General features: G+C 33.8%; 2 protein-coding genes across 2 annotated transcripts; one reads left to right on the top strand and one right to left on the bottom strand.

The window, feature by feature from the left end:
* Positions 1–1,626: 1,626 nt before the first annotated feature.
* LOC105318665 (glyoxalase domain-containing protein 4) lies at positions 1,627–9,861 on the top strand. Its single transcript, XM_011415886.4, has 10 exons — positions 1,627–1,829; positions 3,150–3,199; positions 3,307–3,427; positions 4,460–4,598; positions 5,871–5,921; positions 6,503–6,582; positions 7,844–7,930; positions 8,077–8,190; positions 8,696–8,782; positions 9,654–9,861. The coding sequence occupies exons 1-10, from the start codon at positions 1,740–1,742 to the stop codon at positions 9,717–9,719; spliced, it is 885 nt and encodes a 294-aa protein (XP_011414188.2). The 5' UTR covers positions 1,627–1,739; the 3' UTR covers positions 9,720–9,861.
* Positions 9,862–11,725: 1,864 nt separating this feature from the next.
* On the bottom strand, positions 11,726–16,792 carry LOC105318664 (sodium/calcium exchanger regulatory protein 1). The gene is made up of 4 exons (XM_011415884.4): positions 16,632–16,792; positions 12,850–13,022; positions 12,313–12,414; positions 11,726–11,912 (listed from the first exon to the last, which is right to left on the bottom strand). Exons 1-4 carry the CDS (start codon positions 16,699–16,701, stop codon positions 11,862–11,864), a joined length of 396 nt encoding a protein of 131 aa, XP_011414186.1. The 5' UTR covers positions 16,702–16,792; the 3' UTR covers positions 11,726–11,861.
* Positions 16,793–20,252: the final 3,460 nt, after the last annotated feature.

Genomic DNA, 20,252 nt, shown 5'->3' with positions numbered 1-20,252 from the left:
CACAGTTTATTCCAATTTTCAATAGAAGACCACAAAACATATACTTATCAAATATTAAAGTGATGATAGGGATACTCTAGGTATTTTTAAAGAATTTTAAATGTTTTTTCGTGTTTTTGTAAAATATTTTTTTAAAAGATAGCTTTTAACAAATTGAGAGAAATTTTTTTGTCATATGATGGATATTTCCTTTGGACACATAAAAAAAATATAACACTTCTTAACATTCAAAAATGTTATTATTGCAATTTTTTTTAATATTTCCCCAAAACATAATTTTTCATATTTTCTTACTCTGTTGACAAATCATCTGAAAAAGTTGCTTGATGTTATAAGAAAATGTATTTCAATAAATGTGACATAAAAAATTGAATGAAAATCATTGCAAATAAACACAAAAAATATTTTAATTATATTTGGTATGAAAGTTCCTCAAGTAAGGGTTATCGTTCGTAAGTTCCAAGGCCCAAACACCTTGGGGACTTTTCATTTCTGAATTGAAGAAAATTTCCTAAATATAATGTTGGAATGATAAATACATACGTATTTCAATATAGGCCTGTAAAAGTAAATATATATGCTTTAATGCAAAACTAAGTCAACTAAATAAAGGGGAAAATTGACTAGGCTAATAGGATTTATGTATCCCAACCTGAGAGAGATTCAAAGCAACCCTCCCATCCCCTTAAGGTGGTAAGGAACATCTTTCGATATTAATGTGCATTAAAGTATATTATAATTGAAACACTTTCACTGGTTTAGAATTTTCTTTCACATTATTCAACCAAAAAATACGTTTTAGAAAATTTTGGAAAGTTAAAAAATTTATGGCTCTCAACGGCAATCGAACTCATGACCTACAGGTTTGTAGTGAACCCACTAACCCACTGCACTACGGTGTAACATATAAATGCTGGGAAAGAAACTATTTAAAAAATTATACTTGATTTTATTGTTTATTTTGATAAATAATACCACACAACGAGAAGGTGTCACATACCACATTACTTGTAAGTAATGAATTTTTCAATTATCAAATTAAATCTATTCATTTAACAAAATTTTCAAAAGAGCGGTCCCCATACAATTCGCCTCAGTTTAAATAAGCCAGTACCGGAATTGCATGCTTCCAGATTTACTTCTTTGCGTACAGCGTCATCAAAAGGTGGTGTATAGAGCCACCTTAATCAGCATGTTCAATACTGTAGATAAACAATACTGTTTCTAAAGGATGAAATATTTCTATGTACACTGATTAAGATGGGGAATGCCTATGGAAGGCATAAAGAAAAATAAACCAAAATATTTAAAGATTAATGATGAAACAAAAAAGGTATTAGAAATTGGGATTATTTTACTTCTCTCTGTAAGACTGTATTGTATACACAAGCAAATTATATTTCAAAATAAATTATTCTTCACAATCAAAGTTCATATTTGAATAAACTATAATAAAAGATAATGAAGAAAGGGAAAGAAACTCATGACATTTCAGTATTTACTCTGTATTTACTATTGGACCGAAAAGTCCTGGTGTTGTTTTGTAACACTGGTGGCGAAACAATATGAAACCGTACAATACACTCGGCACACCTCGATCAATCTCATCTAAACTAAGAAATCGTCTGAGGTTTGCCGAATGCGTGCAATAGTAAACAAAGTTTCACGTGAATGCCAAAATCACCAAGCCAATTTGATCGGTGTTATTCAACATTCTTTATCTTTTTAGTATCACAAAAATGACTTCAAGAAGAGCACTTCACTTTGTTTTTAAGATAGGTAACCGAACAGAGACAGCGAGGTTCCTACGAAATGCATTAGGAATGAAAGTATGTGACAACTTGAACCCTTGTAATATAGACCTAATAAGGGTAATTCGACTTGTCAGACATGTATTATGATGACAGTGAGCGGCAAAACAAATTTTGTTACAAATTTGGCGTTTTTAAATCTCTGACAACTGACAAGTTGGTATAAAGAAATGACAAGTTGACAAAAATAAGTAACAAGATGACGACATTAATCCGACTTAAACAGGTCCGGTACAATCGCTGGATTTAGCTGTGTAGCTTGATTTATGTACATAGCTTTATTGACCTACCTGAACAGCTGAAGTAGGTTTATTTACTTTTAGCTATTCAATCATACTTTTGTTTTAAATGGGCATTTGCACCAATAGTTTCACCCGGGTAGTTGCACTCAGGTGCAGCAATAATTTTCATCTTTGAACTGATCTGAAAGAAATTCACAAAAAACACTTGCAAATATATTGCTTTTTGTGCAAATGCAGTCAATGTTCTTAAGGTTTGGGGGTTCATATATGTATAACTGTTTATGTGTTACCAAGCAGCTACTTTGTAAATGGAATAAGAAAGAAAACAGTTCTGGCTAACATAATGATTGATTGGTAATAATTCAGCACAATTAATGTGAAGCAATCACACTTATCCATGTTTCATCTTACACAAGGTGTCATACAGTTACTCAAACAATAGAAATGCATGTTTTCCTTAAAATTGCTTAAAAGCAGCAATGTTTTAACTAATTTTGCTCTGGGTTGTTTTTATGGAACTACACAGTACAAATATAGGTTTGCAGTTCTATGCGACTTTTTATCTGTTTTACATAAAATGCAAAATTGAATAAAGGTAGCTAAATAAACCTACCTCAGGTAGGTAAATAAAACTATATAGGTTAATCAAGCTACGCAGGTAAATGTAATGATTGTACTGGACCTGTTTAAAATGTGACAAGTTAACATAAATATCTGACAAGTGATGATTTTTTGTATGAGTATATACGCTGTAGTACCCCTTTAAAATCTAACAACAAACAGGGTTGTCTCTAAGACCCGGGGAGCGGGGAATTTCCCCGTCTAAAATGACGTAAGTACCCGTCTATTAATTGCATTCAAACACAATCTAGCTATAAGCTAGATTTTTAGAACCCCAGTCTACTTTTTTATTTCTTCCTCCTACTTCAATTTTTAGAGACAACCCTGAACAAAATTAGTCCTCTGATATTCATAAATTGCAGTGGACTATTGGCTGTACTAAAAAGTAAAACAGAAAATATACTGCTTTTTCAAAACATATATATTGCTATCTGGCTAATTCACATGATTATATCTGTTGTTATTTTAATTCCAGTTTTTACGACACGAAGAATTTGAAAAAGGATGTGATGCTGCATGTAATGGGCAAGTAGTTAATGAAGCTAATGGCGAAGGTGATGTTGATATCACTGAAAAAGAAACGTGTAATGATAAAATATGTTTCAATTTAAATTTCACTAATTTTTGTGCAGGCCATATGATGGAAAATGGAGTAAGTCAATGGTGGGGTATGGACCAGAGGACAATCACTTTGTGGTAGAGCTGACCTATAACTATGGCATTGGAACTTATCAGATGGGCAATGATTTTAAGGTCAGTCAATCAAAGCTGAATTGTTCGAGCAGTTATTTAGTCTTTAAAATATGGTTTTAGAGTTATTAGACTATCTTTTAATTTGCAAACTTGAAGCTCAGGTCAAATATGGATAGCTATTACATTTTAATCGAGCTGGTGTAAGAAGTTCTATAGATTTACACCTATTATCACAAATTCATAAATATTGTTATATGATGCTTAATCATCTTACTATGGTATTTAAGAGGGCTCCAAGTATCAAAAGAAAATGCCAGACTTTGAGACTAACTTGGGTTAATGTTGAACTTTAACCCAAGTTGTTCTGGACAACTGATACATTCCCAATATGCTTTGAAACTTATATATATAACAGCAGCCTGGGTCAGTCAAATTTTTTTCCTTTATAATATTGTGTATTAAAGTTATTCCCCTTTACTCCCAAATTTTCCAGAATAAAGTGTTAACCATATCCATTTACACGTAAAAGGCTTATTTCCATTAAAACCAATGTAGTACACAATCAATGTACATTAAAACACGGTTATAGCGAACATGATTATAATGAATTGACGCTTACAGTGAAGCGATTTTATTCCCCATGACTGTACATGTATTACATGTTGTAAACTTGATGAATGTAACGAATTACACTTATTACGAAGCAAAATCGCCCTTCTCTGGCACTTCATTATAAACATGTTTTAATGTAACACATTTATTGAAAGTTATTACAATTTACTGTGAAACACACTTATAACGAAGTGCCAGGGACGTGTGATATTTCTTCGTTTTAAGTGTAATTCGTTATATCCGTCAAGTAATTTACAACATGTAGTAACAACAAGTACAACAAGTCTCAGAGAATGAAAATCACTTCGCTGTAAGTGTCAGTTCATTATAATTGTGTTCGCTATAACCGTGTTTTACTGTATATGTTTCATTAATAATTTGATAGCATCATTTTAGGAAAAAACATATCTGACATTAATGTTTACAGGTTGTACCAATTAAATGTCAAATGCCGGTATGTCATAAGTTACAATCTTTTAGGGTATCACAATACATTCCAAAAATATCCTGGAAAATGCCAAACAAAATGGCTACTCCGTCACACAAGAGGGAGGCCAAAATATTCTCACATCACCAGATGGTTACCAGTTCATCATAGAGGACAAGGAATCAAGTGGAGGTCAGTGGCTGGGTGTAGTTAAGATTGGACTGTAACAGGGTGGGAGAAATAATGATGGGCCAGACAGGATTTGAACCCTGGCCCCCTGAATCTGTAGTCTTAGCTGTACCAATTGATCTATCTGGTGCAGGTTATTGAATAGGTCTGAGTATGTTACAATGTACTTAACGATCTCTGATCCTCAATAACTCTAAATTATCCAGAATTTTTCATTCATACCATAAAAATGCTTTTTATATAGACAAATTTAATTAGTTTTGAAATGTTAATATTATGCTAAGCCCTTCAACGAACTCGTTGGCTTAGTGGCTCCATGGAGATCTATGACGTAAAGGTAAAGGGGTGTGAGCCACCGATGCACTGGTACAACCTTTTTTACTAATTTGATTTCAACTTGTATATGTTATTTATTCCATCATATTCATCGTGGCCAAAATTGCAATAACCTCGTAAAACGCATGGATAACCATCCAAAAATTTCTTTTTATTTCATTTATAAAATTTGAAGGATGAATAACATGTTTATGATGAAAAAATACTTTGAGGCTGAGGATCCGAGAACCTTAATGTTTAAAATAGTATAAAAATTATATCTGGATATGGTGCAAGAGCTTCTAAAAGTTTAATATGAAGAAAAAACAATCATATTTTCATGTTTTTGAGTAATAGCTATAAACCATTTCCGTGTCTTTATAGATACACATATGTTTTATCAAATAGGTTATGATAAAAAAAATGTGTACATTGTAGTAATAGACATGTTTAGTTCTATATTTTATCGAGATATCTTTACAATATGATATTCATTATTCAATCAATTTATAATATTTGGACCAGATATAACCAATCTGGTTAAAATTGATGCAAACAGCATAAGATTCATCAAATACTTATGCAGATTATGGTGAGGCAAGCATGTGATCTCATCAATCTGTGGACGAATATACATATAAGTCTCAAAATTGGAGAAATTTCAGGAATTTTTTTCATCAATCCGTTTACTCTAATTGCTACTGCATGAAAACATCTGTAATTGACAACAAACTTAAACTCAACTATGTATGTAGGTTTGTTTTAGTGTTTAAGTTAAAATCATACCTGATAAGGTACAAGGGAGTTGTCAATTTTCTGTACAAGCTAGTATATTATACTTAGGTTGAGATACTGCTCAATTTCCAAGAATTAGAATTTAATTTATAGAATTTCTGAGTTCTTGAATCTTTCAGATAAAATAATATAAGCAAAACAGTAACTTCGTCATTTATTTTCTAGATCCAGTAAAGAAAGTTGCATTAGCCTGTTCAGATCTGAAGAAATCTGTTGGTATGGAACTTTTGCATTATTATGTGAATTATTAAACTGAAATACATGTATATCAAGATTGATAAAATATTTTTTTCCATAAAAACTAATGTATGAAAAAAAATTTAACACTTAAAATGTATCCCTGTACAATCACTCATGCTTATTAAAGTAAAGTATACAAAACTGAGTATTTTGATAAAATTTAAATTTCCTCCAGGCATTTTTGGTACAGAAGTCAATTGCTCTGCAGAGCTTTTTAAATTCAAATGATCTGATAGTTGCCAGTTTTTATTCCTAAAATTAAAAAAACAAAAACAAAAAAACATACAAATCAATTTGGTTTATTGAATGGCAGTTTTAGAAGCAGTCACTCCCAGACCTTTCTGTCCCTCTGAATTTACCTTGATAAACTTTACCAGACCACTTTTATCAGTTAATCAATTATGCTGGGAGGATTAAAAAAAAAAAGAAGAACTGTCATTTACTTTCTACTTCAGATTTTTGAATGATTTAATTCAAGTGGCACTCCACATAAGATCAGTGAAAATCTCTTTTGATGCACTGGGAAAAGGAACTCTACCTTATTTTTCATTTTGAAGATTTTTGGTCAAATTTATGTGACATGAAGATTTACTCCCAGGACGACAAGTCTGCAGTGCTTGGATATGGGGACAATCAGGTACAAATGATAGGAAATGGTGTGACTCATTTTGGTTTCAATGAAAATTGTAATAGCTAGTAGCTCTGTGATGATCAAGTTGAGAATTCATGTAGATTAAAATAAAAAAAATTAAGGTCACCTGTGTCACTCAAATACCCTTTTGCCATTGGTCTTATTGCGTTGTGCATTGTTGGTCATCAGTGAACAGTTTTGACAGTCTTAGCTTCTCTTCCGAAACTACTGAGCCATTTTACTGAGTGTGGGTTTGTGTCTAGGGGGTGGGTGCAAATGAATAAGGGCTTATTTAAATGCTTTATATCTCATTTTCCTCTCTGTAATTGAATGGAAATTATATGCATATTTAGAAAGGTCATAGAGTTGTGCACAAATGCCTCCAGAATAAGTCTAAATGCAAATAAGAGACTCCCTAACATGTTTGACTATGCACTATAGTACTCAGGTGACTGTGAAAGCCTGTGGGCCTCTTGTTTGATTATTACCTTATTCCTTTTTTGTAAAGAGACTTTACAATCTCTTAAGCTTTTTTGGTCACCTGACCAGAGTCACTAGTTGTAGATAATCTATCACTGTTTGTGGTTGTCAGTTGTCAAATTCTAACTGTCCACATTCGAAAATTTTAAGCAACTTCTTGGCCAATCTTGACTTTTGAAATGTAGCAACTGTAAAATTAGGAAATTTATCACCCACCTTTCCTAGAGGCCATGGGAAAAGTTGTTTAGAAATAAGTTATGCAATCTTTTAAATCATTCTTTACCCCTTAAAAATCTAGATGACAAAGTGGTTATATAAGGGTTGTTGTATATGATGAGTAAGGACACCTTTGCCAAACTGATTAAGCCTCTATCAACTTTTAAGCCAGATGTGGATTTCTGGAGCTAAAAGCAGTACTATATTGACCATACATAGATATTATTTATTTATTTGTTTCTTTCAAAGCAAATTTTTCTATACTTCTGAATGGGCATTAAGCCAGAAAAAAAAAAAAACTTTGATGAGTAAGAGAGGATTACTTGAATTGAGAAGTGATATATGCTACAATGCGACATCCCAAAGTTAAATGGTCAGTTGATCATGGATTGGTTCAAGTGCAAAATCTCATTCATGATTGAAGTAGAGGAAATCAGCAGAATCATTACTCTTACCACACTTGAAGTCTAACAAATACAAGTAAACACTGTCAGAAAAAATAAACATGAATAAATAGTGTACATATTTAAATATAACGGCATAATAAAACACTGATTTTTATGTATTTTAGTGTAAGTTGGAATTGATTGACATTGGTACCAAAGTGGAGCATGCCAAGGCTTTTGGGCGAATAGCCTTCTCCTGTCCAAGAACTCAGGTAGCTCTTCAGTTTGATCATTTTCACCTCTGAGTCAGTCTATACATGTGCATTTGTATGAGATGAATTTATTTAAAAATGTTGGTTCCAAGTTGTAGCAAAATATGTCAATCAGAAAATAAAACAGTTTTTATTTGGCCTATCAGTTACCAGACATTCAAGAAAAGATGAAGTCTGCCAATCAGACCATTCTGACCCCGCTGGTCAGCCTGGACACCCCGGGGAAGGCGACTGTGGAGGTGGTCATTCTGGCAGACCCAGTAAGTAACTAGTCAGGTCACCGGAAATTACCAGTACCAAGTACTTAGGTCATCAACACAGTAACTTCAAATACTCACCCTGATTTCAACAAAAAGAACACTAAGTAATCAGTTAGGGCTACATTATTGCAGCTAAACTAAGAACTACTTTTAATCTAAAACAGGCTACATTCATGCCTTTCTCCATCTGATAATCTTATCTTGTAAATTTTCATTCTGTATACAAAATAACTTACCGGGTATTCCTATATTTCAGGGAAATTAATCTGTTTGGATTTTTTCAATAAGAATAAAAATGTGCCACAAACTTTTCCAATCTATCAATTGTTGTTTGCATTCCTCTCTAGAATATTTTGTCAATATCCATATATCCAGACATCATCAAAGTTAGTGAAAGGCTTTATGTTTTGAGTGGCTAACAGTGAAGAATATTTTTTGGCGTCATTTACTTATAAATCGTTCTTTGATTTGATATATGAAATCCTTTTTTTCAATCAATGAATAGGACGGCCATGAGATATGTTTTGTTGGAGATGAAGCATTCCAGGAACTCTCACAAGTGGATCCTAAGGCTGACCTACTTCTAGATCAGGTTTGTTTTGTTGAAAACAACTTATTTTTGGCAAGATTTGGGGGGGGGGGGGGGGGGTAGAAGAGGAATTTTGTTGTTGTAACAGTCGGATTAATACTTGGGCCCCAAAATTTCATATCACTGCATTAAATTAATTAACATTGATTTTGCATTTCTATAATAATGATTATGATTTTATTCCACATATCATGAAATTATTTTCTCTGTTGTAATGTTTTGCTGAAAAAAAATGTTTAAATGACAAGGGATATGTCACTCCAAAATTGCTCAAGTTGATTGTGGCAGAAAATGTTCTTGTGGTAATATGGATCTATTGCGTTTTTTTTTTTTTAAATACCAAGTAGTTATATTTATATCTAGGATTATGTTACTTTTTTGATGTTAGATAATAAAATTTGAATACATTTATTTCCCTTATGCTTTTTGCATTTATTTTTATTTTAAGTACCAAGTTTGGTACCATATATGAAAACATTATATTACAAAGTACATTACATAAACATATTAAATCAGCAATCACATGATTAATATGGGAATTCATCATGTGAAGTGACTGTATTTATATGATGTATGTACTACAAAAGTTCTCTTCATATGAGTTTCATGTAAAAGAAAAAAATGTTTTATGAAAATTCAATTGAATTTTTTTTTGTTTTTCATGCAAACAAGTCACATTTGACAGTGTCAACATATCTTGAATAATGACCATATTTTTCTGATTGAGCTAAAATCTGCAGAAAGCATAATTATGTGTATTTCCATGTATATAATTACAAGAAATATTTACATGTTACTACCATCATACTTATTACTAAAGCGTTATATACCTAAATTTTAAACATATTATCTAGTATTTGATGTTGATTTTCAGGCAATAGCAGCAGATAAAAGCGATGAATGGTTTACAAAGAAAGGCATCCCTAAGGCTGCAGCATAGCACCTGCTAGTGGTGACAGTTCTGTGGCATTCTGATTTGTCAAGCAATATATTCTCCACATAATCTACTCAATTACCTTTATCTGTGCACATTTTCTGTAGATTTGTATATTCACTGCAGGTAGTTTGTCAATAATCAAGAGTATGTCTGCTGAAATGTGTGAAGTGCTGCAGGTTGGCTGGCTGCCATTCATATGTACATTAATATATGTAGTTATCATTAACAAGTGTACGTAAATTCCCTTGGTGAAAACTAAGTGGCGGTTTATATCGAGGGTGAGTCGGTGCTCGGTTAATTTCATGGAATTGATGCTTACTGTGAAAATTACCCCCTTTTTTTTTATTGGCAAAAGGTTTCGTTATTTTCTGTATTATGAAATTCATTGAACAAGTTTTAAATACATTATTAAGGTCAGACGACACGTTCCTCGTTTGTAATTGATTTACTACTACTTTGACAAGCTTTCTTGCAAAAAATTATGGTACCTTATCAGGCATTTGTGCAAGATACTAGAATATGCAGTTTCCTATATATTCTTATTGAAAATTGTTGATATAGAAATTATTAGCATATTCATATATAATTTAATTCTGGTTGTAACGCGGCATTTGATTGGATAGAAAAATTAAGTTAAATTTGTATAACCTGGTTTGCACGTCACAAGACACGTCACAATGCACTAACGTCAAAAACGTACTAATCCGCTTGACGTTACGTTTGAATTTTGAACAGATTAATATCATTTTTAAAAGTAAACTGACTCAATTTGTACAGCAAATTACAGAAAATTAAATTATAAGGAATGAACTCAATATCTACCCAAGTTATACGAGTATAACCTGGGTTGGAGCAATTTACGCTTTTTTATAATCCGCTTCGCGGATTATAAAGCGTAAATTGCCCCAACCCAGGTTATACTCGTATAACTTGGGTAGATATTGAGTTCATTTCTTAAATATTTCTAAAGTTTTAATCATTTTAAAAATGATAATAAATAATAATATTTTTATTTGGTATATTATGAGGCCGTTGAAAATTTGAAAAATAACTATCATTTTTCAAGGAACGTGTCGTCTGACCTTAAATGAAAAATGTTGAGTATAAATAAAGCATATTTATTTATCTTCTGAGTTTTTTATCTTTTATATCTTTGGCCAAATAACTACATATAAATTACAATCTATTTTTGAAAAAAAAGAAGCAAATTTACCATGTAATAAGCAATTTGCATGTCTTGAACTTTTGAAAACTGCCTTCAAACGTGAAACATTGTATTTAGTGACAATTTATAATTCAACCTGACATCAATGATATTAACAACGATGAATAATGCTTTCTCTTTTATCAATATTATTATTTAATTTTCTTAGAGACGCATTGCTTGAATTCGCGTTTGAGCTCATTTTCGTAGCTGAAAAAAGTTCGCGAATTCAAGCGGAACTTTTGTGAATATTAACAAAGGTTTCGTGTTAATTTGTAAGAAATCATTTTTTGTTACTTTCTAAAATAGGCGCAGTGGTATGAATCATTTTGTGATTGAAAGAAACGGCTCAAGTATTTCCAACTTCCAAATACTTAGCTCGAAGTAACTCAGTTGGGAGAATTGGCTATCCCTCTACGCTATCTTGTACATGTAGTATTGATCGTACGTTACGTAATTAACTTAAACTCACTCTGAATGAAAACTTAGAAGATATTTGAATTCATATGGGACTATAAAACGCGCTGACTTTTGGGGAGTTGTGCGTTACTATATATTGCAGCGATCATTGCAGACATCATTTACATAACCTGCATCAGTGGGCTACATGTACACATCTGATGCTTGAATCAAATTGTAAAAATATATCAAAGCGTGTTTCCTTTGTTCAAAGTATCTGAGGTCTCCATCGCTGTTGTTTAAGAAACAGACTCTCTATTTCCTTGAGGTGTTTTGGATTAATTTTTAATTCTTTTGTCCTCAAAGATCACAAGTAGGTGATGGGTCATATATGAAAACAACCATGTTACTTCTACGCATTTATTTCATTGTATATTATGCAGAAAATGCAAAGTAATCTTCATCAGATGAATCCACAATGGCATGTAATATATAGATTTGACGGAAAAATAATTTAGAATGATGAAGGTACAGGGTGTGTTCTAGGCCTTCTGGAATTTGATGACAGCAGACACTCCATTGATGGTCATCGTCTGCAACATCGAAAACAACATTAGAATCGGAAAATGAAACAAAAAAAATCTGATTAAAATCAGTAGATCGCTACATACGGATAATTTTTGTGTAAAGATACTTAAGCTATGCCTATTGCATAGCTTAAGTAACTTTACACAAAAATTTTAAACCGATTGCCGAAAAAAAACAACAACATTGCCTTAAGGTGCATAGAACCTCTCTGTTTGATAAGTGACCATTTTTAAACGGTCGATTAAGGCAAAAATGCTAAATTTCCCACAAAAAAATCTTGCTGATATTGTGTGGATTCCAGTCTATGATTCTAATCTATTGAAAATTATGATATCGTAACCGGAATAGAAGATGATTGTCCATTGGGTGGAGGAGTCTTAAACTGACCCCGGCTGTTCTACTTACAGACAGGAGCTGGCCGTTCTCAACCTTCCTTGTGATGGTAACAACTATGTCCCCCGCCTTCTGCGTCTCAGTCATTTCTTCGCCATTCAAAGCGACGGTGCACTGGAGAGATATTTTTAAAATAGTTTTTAAATTTCATATTTTCTCACCATTTATCCCATTTTCCCTCAAATTAAACTTAAACCAGATATGTCTGTTACAATCATTCTAAGTGTTCTCAGAACGGTGCATAAGAGTGATGTAATCTAATGCTACTCTGAAATGGTCTCAGCGATAGGATGCGTCGAAACATTCATAGATGTGAAGCTTACTGATAATCCTTGCCTTGTAATACTTTGAGCCATCTTCTCTAGCCATGGGTCCAATTCATTTATTTTAATCCTCTAATTCTAATATATCAGAATAAACGAATTAAACCATTGGTTAGCGAAGATGACTCGGAACAGCAATGAAGGGTATCATACTTACAAAACGCGACAAAATTCAATGGTAGCAAATACCGGACCACTTACAACAATTTCCCTCCCTACCCTTTACCTTCAGAGGCTGGCCTGTCAGAGACACGGAGTCGAACTCCTCCCCGATCTTAAATGTGGAATCTTTGACTTTCTCTCCGACCACTGTTTTGATCGTCCACGAGTCGCCGGAGTTGCTGATCTCCATATTGGGCTGGTTTTTACGAGCAATCTCTCGTAAATTTTCTGGAACGCCTGATAAAAACAACAACAACTAAGTATCAGATACTGCCACATATGATACGCTTAATTTTGTAACTAATTCTGTAAAGCATATTCATAAACACCAATTAGGTAAAATAAAGAAAACTATGATTCGTAATCATGTGCATGATAAGCACAATTTCGTGAAAAAAAGGGAAATAATATTCGTAACAATGTGCATGTACTGTAACTATATATTCAATTGTGTGTGGTCTGTACCCATTCTTTAGAGAAAGCATTAGTAAATAAGTAGATGGTTAATTACTTTCAATGATCAATCATGCCGGTATATCCCTATTCCTTGCTGTGTACAGTGTATATGAATTTGTCGGAATCCTATAAATAGTTATACATGTATGTCCTAGCTCAGAGGATTGTTACGATGTTCAGATTATCTCACTGAACTTTAATTTTGGCAGCTACCTCAGGATTGCAATTTTTGATTAAGATTATTATAATTTCTTATAATTGAAAAAAAAAGTTAATTTAGACAAACTATTCAAATGCCTACATAAAACTTAGTTTTGGATTCCTCAAAAATCTCAATCCGTTTAATAAAAATAAAATTTGTTACAGTCAACTCTAGTCTGTTTGGCAATGCCACCAATTCAGTCGCAAATGTCGGTTAAATCGATCTTTGTTTATGGGTTAAAAAGGAATGAAATAGAATTACCTAACGTAGAAACGGCACGATAAAGTGCATGTTGTACAATGTTGTGTAAAGAAAAGTCCCAAAACAGCAACAGAACAGATAAGGCGACACTCCCCCCAGTAACCTGGCCCCGTGACTCAGACTGGGACAGTGTGCATATCCACCGGTAGCCTTGGTATTGATGAATTGCTTTATTTTACCTACACAACCTTAACAAGGTCCTTACAAGATCTAATGGGCATTAAAATTACTTAACTTTGTAAATATCACGACAGAGTGGCCGCGGATAAATACCGTAAAGATCGGGGATATACAGGATACGGGCGTCTACATAATGATTGAAGACACAAGGTTCGGGGATACAATAATGATCGAAGATACAAGGTTTGGGGATACAATAATCATTGAAGATACAAGGTTCGGGGATACAATAATGATCACAAATAATCATTGAAGATACAAGGTTCGGGGATACAATAATGATCACAAATAATCATTGAAGACACAAGGTTCGGGGATACAATAATGATCGAAAATGCAAGGTTTTGGGTTACAATAATCATTGAAGATACAAGGTTCGGGGATACAATAATCATTGAAGATACAAGGTCCAGGGATATATTAATCATAGAGAAGATCAAATGTTCAGGAATACAATGATGCTCAAAGATACAATGTTCGGGGATAAAATAATGTTCGAAGCTGAAGATACACAAGTGTCAAAAATACAATGATGCTCAAAGATTAAGATGCAAAGTTCAGCGAAAACAATAATGCTTAAGAATGAAGATGCAGTGTTGGGGGATACAATAATGATAGAAGATACGAGATTTGGGGATACAATAATGATCGAAGATACAGGGTTCAGGGATACAAAAATGCTAGAAGATATACAAGGATAGATAATGCAATTTAAATTAAAGATGCAGTTTTTGGTATACGATAATGATCAAGTTCCAACTTTTGGTGATACAATGATGATCGAAGACGCAAGTATTGTCATGATTCTCAAATCGGGTTTACATACAATGATGATAAAGGATAAAAAGTTTGGGGATATAATAATCATGCCACATCCTGATCCCCCCCCCCCCCGCCCGTATTATTCGCGCACGAAAATGCTCAAATATACGAAGCTCAGGAGTACTGAGTATAATGATGCTAAGTCTTCAAGATACAAAGCAAGATTCGATGATCAAGAAAGAAGAGATAGAAGTACGATGCTTGAGTATCCTAAGCGCGTAGATACATTAACTTATTAATGATCGAGAATTTAAGGCTTATGGATAGGTACGACGCCCGAGGATACAACCACAGACGCCCTCCGTGCATGGAAGTGCGTAATAGTCGGGGTTACAATTCCTGGGAAATACAAAGCTTAGGTATATGATGCAGAGGTCTACGATGCTTTTTGCAAAATTTTCAATTTACATCTACCTAATAACCCGCGCGTTTAATTGTGTTCATACAGGTACTGACAAACTGACTATTCCTTTAGACCCAAGTCCTTTATCAAACGAATCGATCTACAAAAACGAACATTTACGTACATTTACTCACGTTACACGGATAATGGAGCATAAAATATAGATTCCGAAGGAAACTTATTAATTAAAAATATTTAAAACAACGGAAAGCTTTCTTACAAATTGGTGGTTCATGCCAGCTGTGGAAAGTGGCGATCATTGAAGGAAAGACTGCTGCTTTTATACCACAAAATAAAATAGTTTACTGTTTATGCAACATGTCACTTTTTTTTCTATCTCTCTCTCTCTCCCTCATAGTGTTCCATGCAATCGATTTTATTTGTTTCATCGATAGTTAAATACTTATAATATTAAGTAACTATTTTGTTTTTACCATGTCTCGGATATGCACAGATAACAATGAGTTTAGATTGCTGTGAACGCAACAAGGCCAGGACCTTGGAAAATCATCTTTCAATTAAATGATGAAAACAGCACTCCACCGGGAAAACATCTGTTACTATTTCAAAGATCACAAGCAACGGTCAAAGCGCGATTCTCGGCAGCTAATATTCTAACTGTTGCCTGTGGTTCGTCACCGAGGACGCATCATAACACGAGTATTTGGTACATTTCTGTGTAATTACCGTAATTTCCATCGAGGTTTGATCTGGGGGGTTACAAGGTCGGGTCATGTTCCAAATATCCCAAACATTCCTACATTCCAGCTTCTCGATCACTATTTTGTTTATTTTGATGACCTCCGACGCTCGGCTACTGGGTTGGATCGAGGATGTTACAGGTGTTATATCATGGATGGGGAGAGGGAGAAGGCGAATGTCTTATTGTTTGGCATGGTCACTCGTCACTTCCAATGCGTTTACAAAGATTTAATGAGAAACACGATGCCGTGTCTCTGTTAAAATTATCATCATATGAGAGAGAGAGAGAGAGAGAGAGAGAGAGAGAGAGTGTGTGTGTGTAACATAAGATGGGTGACCGTGTCAACGTTTTGTGCCTGAAATAGGGCTAATGGTGGTTTTACCGCCCCAGGGTAAACTGGACAATTAGTCCTCTATAGCTGTCAGTTGCATATCAAATTTTGGACCCGGGAAATCAGCAACTTGCGTCCTTACCAATGGCTAGATTTTAAGCCTTTAAAGTACTTAATAACTTAGATAACACTGTTACATTAAAAGTTTAAAATTTATCAATTTAAACTTAACTATAACTGTTATAGTTAAGTTTAAATTGATAAATTTTAAACTTTTAATGTAACAATACTTAGTTCTTAGTTACTTATTACTTAGATAATTACACGTACTAATTTTTCTAAATAGAACTTTAGTTATATGAAAATTTTGAATTACAAACATCGGATTAACTTTCTCCTTCTTCGAAGAGTCCTACATTGCACATGCTACATTTTTATTAAATAAAATTTAAAGCAAAGAAATTTTAACGAAAAAAAAATGTTCATACCTGAAGCTTCCATATACTGTTCCATGTTGTCGGAGGACACAAAGCTCCATTTTCCTACTAAGCTTGCCATGATCGTCTGCTGAAAAATCACTTCTGCTCTGCACCTTTCCTATGTAATCTGGGGGCCTCGCTACTGCATAAGACGGCGTTGTATAAATCACGGCACGGAGTAGTATTGCCGATAACGCATCGATTAGAGGGCTCGATACTATGGAAGGGAATTACCGCCAAAATTCTATGTATCTTGCTTTTATTCTTACTATGCTTACTTCTTTATTCTTCAGTACATTTAGACTTGCATGTCACTTTATTGTTTTCATATTCATGCTTATCTAATTTCACTTTGATTCTCTTTAATTCTTTGTTGCTTGCTTATTTCTATGTTGCAATATTCTCTTCTTATTCGTGTAAATTCTTTCTTCTATTTCTGTTACAAACGTGAATTCAAACACGCAAACCATAAGGCACTTTCAATAAAGACGAATACAAGTTGTATGAATTTAATGCTGCATTATGACGCCAGGCGGCAGCGTGCGCACTACAATTGCTGCTCCCTGAAAAATACTAAATGTGGGATGTTTCGCACCATGACATTTCGCTCCAATGTTTATATGTTCAGATCAAGAAATGGAGGGGAGGTTTATGTACTAAGGTATAATTTATATTTTTTTTGCCGGGGAGGGGTAGGTCGAGTTCTATTTTCAGTAGGTTTACTATGTGAATTTAAAAAAGTTTGAATTTTCAAGGGTGGTGGGGTGACTGGACCCCCTCTTAAAATAAAATAAAATTCTAAGTCTGCGCAACAGTTATTTACATGTACATGAGACGATAAAATCTTACAGTTCTCATAATTAGCACCCGTATCATAATTTTCATCATTGCAAGCTTGATATGGAAGTCGGTCAATTCAACTCTTCATTTAATCAAGACCAGTTGATAGGTAGACATGTATGAGGTTCATGTCTCTAAGTTACATGTATCATAGCTTATATAAACACCTTCAAATCTAAACATGGACATTCAGTTACATGTACATGATTTATACTAAAATAAACAAAGTTAACCTACAATAAGCATGGCTGTGAATGATACATACACATTTTTACCACTTCGAAAATTTGTGTAAATATGAAGCATACAATATTTATGTTTTGTATTTTGGAAAAAAAAAAATTCATTTAGAACTTTATATAAGAATTTTTATTAAGATTTTGATTTAGAATTTAAACCACATTTATATCACATACCGTATTTTAATCTCTTTGTCTGGTTTGTTTTCGTTTACTTATTGTGTAATTAAGTCACTGATAATTTAGATTCGTTAATTTTACCGCGTATACGTATATTTACTTCTGCGATTCCACCGTTATGTGCCGAATCGCAAGAATATAAAATCGTGTGCACTAAACTTTGTTTTCATATCACAAGTTCAAAACTTTTAGAAAAATAAGTGAGCCATGATTTTAAAACCTGCAGTTTTAAGTTTTTAACCCGGAATTTCACGTGGATATTAATTCATCGCATTTAATCAGGGGTACACAGTACTGTAGCCTAACGAGAGGTACATAGTGATTCATGCAAGTGATAATTTTCACTCGTACTAGAGTACAGGAAAAGCTACTTCTAAGCATTTCGTACCCCAGTCCTTTTATTGTTTTTCAAAAACATCTTTGGTTTAAATTTATTTCTTTTTCATCTACATGTTCCACGGGTACCTCTGCAGGCACGTAGCATCGTTTCTGAAAGTGGGGGGGGGGGGGGGGGGGGGGCAGACTCATCCAAAAAATCTTGTCAAGCAAAAAAAAAAGGGAATGACTTTCCCAAAATCTTCAAAATCCTAATCGGGGGGGGGGGGGGGGGGGGTTAGTATATAAATTCAATTTCAATCCTAATTTCCTTATCTTCATATTAATTTCTTCACATGCTCCCAAAACAGTGGAGGGGGGGGGAACCCCTTGATAATTCAATTTTTTATGTGTAAATTTTAAAAAACTAGTTGCTGCCAGAAAAAGTGTGGGGGGGGGGGGGGGGGGAGCACCCCCCCCCCCCCCCCCCCCCCCCCCCCCTTATGCTCCGTGCCTACTCTGGACAGAACCGTGCATCACCCCACCTCTTTTCACCTCAAATGAAAATAAAGTCCTGTCGACAAGTACTAATGACATGTTCCTCTTCTAAAAATTAACCGTTCATGCAAATAATTTGTTACTGCATATATATACACGGTACATTGCATTGTGGATCTAGAATGAGATCAGATCCACCCCCAATGGAAAATTCACTTATTTAATTAACCAATAAAAAAATTAATACAAAATTATCTCTCAGACCCCCCCCCCCCCTTTTGATTTTTTTAGAACCACGCGGAGACATTTTACATGTATACAAAAAAAAAACGTATCTTGTTGAGTCTGCGTATATTGTGGCTTGTTAAAAGTTGGCTTTATTAACATGTATTTCATATTCCTAAACTAAGCGGTTAATTTGAGATGTTTTGACGAATTTATTAAATTTATGTCATTTATTAGTTTCGTTTTAATAAATCTTCGGGAGCAGCAAAACCTACTGAAAATAGAACTCGACCTACCCCTCTCCGGCAAAAAAATTATAAATTATTTCTTAGTACATAAACATCCCCTCCATTTCTTGATCTGAACATATAAACATTGGAGCGAAATGTCATGGTGCGAAACATCCCACATTTAGTGAGCTACGTTGGGTTTTTTTCAGGGAGCAGCAATTGTAGTGCGCACACTGCCGCCTGGCGTCATAATGCAGCATTCAATTCATGCAACATGTATTCGTTTTCATTGAAAGTGATTTATGGTTTGCGTGTTTGAATTCACGTTTGTAACAGAGATAGAAGAAAGAATTAACACGAATAAGAAGAGAATGTTGCAACATAGAATTAAGCAAACAATAAAGGATCAAAGAGAATCAAAGTGAAATTAGATAAGCATGAATATGAAAACAATAAAGTGACATGCAAGTCTAGATGTACTGAAGAATAAAGAAGTAAGCATGATAAGAATAAAAGCAAGATACATAGAATTTTGGCGGTAATTCCCTTCCATACGATACTAGTCGCGGCAAGTTTAGACTGAATTAATCCACGAGAAGAAGAGGTTTATTTAAGAAATAAGGTATCATTTTTGGATATATATCGGGATATAAATACGGTTTGGTCACGTGGTCAAATCCCATAAAGCCCGAAGTAGTGACCTAGGTTATCCATGCGCTACTTTGACCTCTTGACCCATAATGATGTTATGCAGGAATATATAAGGGAAAACATTTGCAAGTGTAAATATATAAAGATATAGGGAAACATACAAATTTTAGAGTTTATGGCCAAAAAGGATCATATATAAAATTCAGATAAAATCTTGTAGGTAATTTGTTAACCTGCGGCGGGTTAAAATGTTTAAATTCTGTTTTATTTATGTTTTTCATAATGAAATGTAATAATGAGGGATGGCACTGGTTTATCTATGAATCGGTCTTTGGAACTATAGAATCGTTTGCAAAACGCGCGTCGAAGATAAAAAAATATTTGTATATTATAACGTATTAAAACTTTCATTCAAATTTTTAATTTTCTTATATCTAATTGACCCCAACACG

This window comes from Magallana gigas, chromosome 3 (assembly GCF_963853765.1).
Source record: "Magallana gigas chromosome 3, xbMagGiga1.1, whole genome shotgun sequence".
Lineage (NCBI taxonomy): Eukaryota > Metazoa > Mollusca > Bivalvia > Ostreida > Ostreidae > Magallana > Magallana gigas.
The sequence above is the reverse complement of the archived record's forward strand: the minus strand, read 5'-3'. Positions and strand labels throughout refer to the sequence as shown.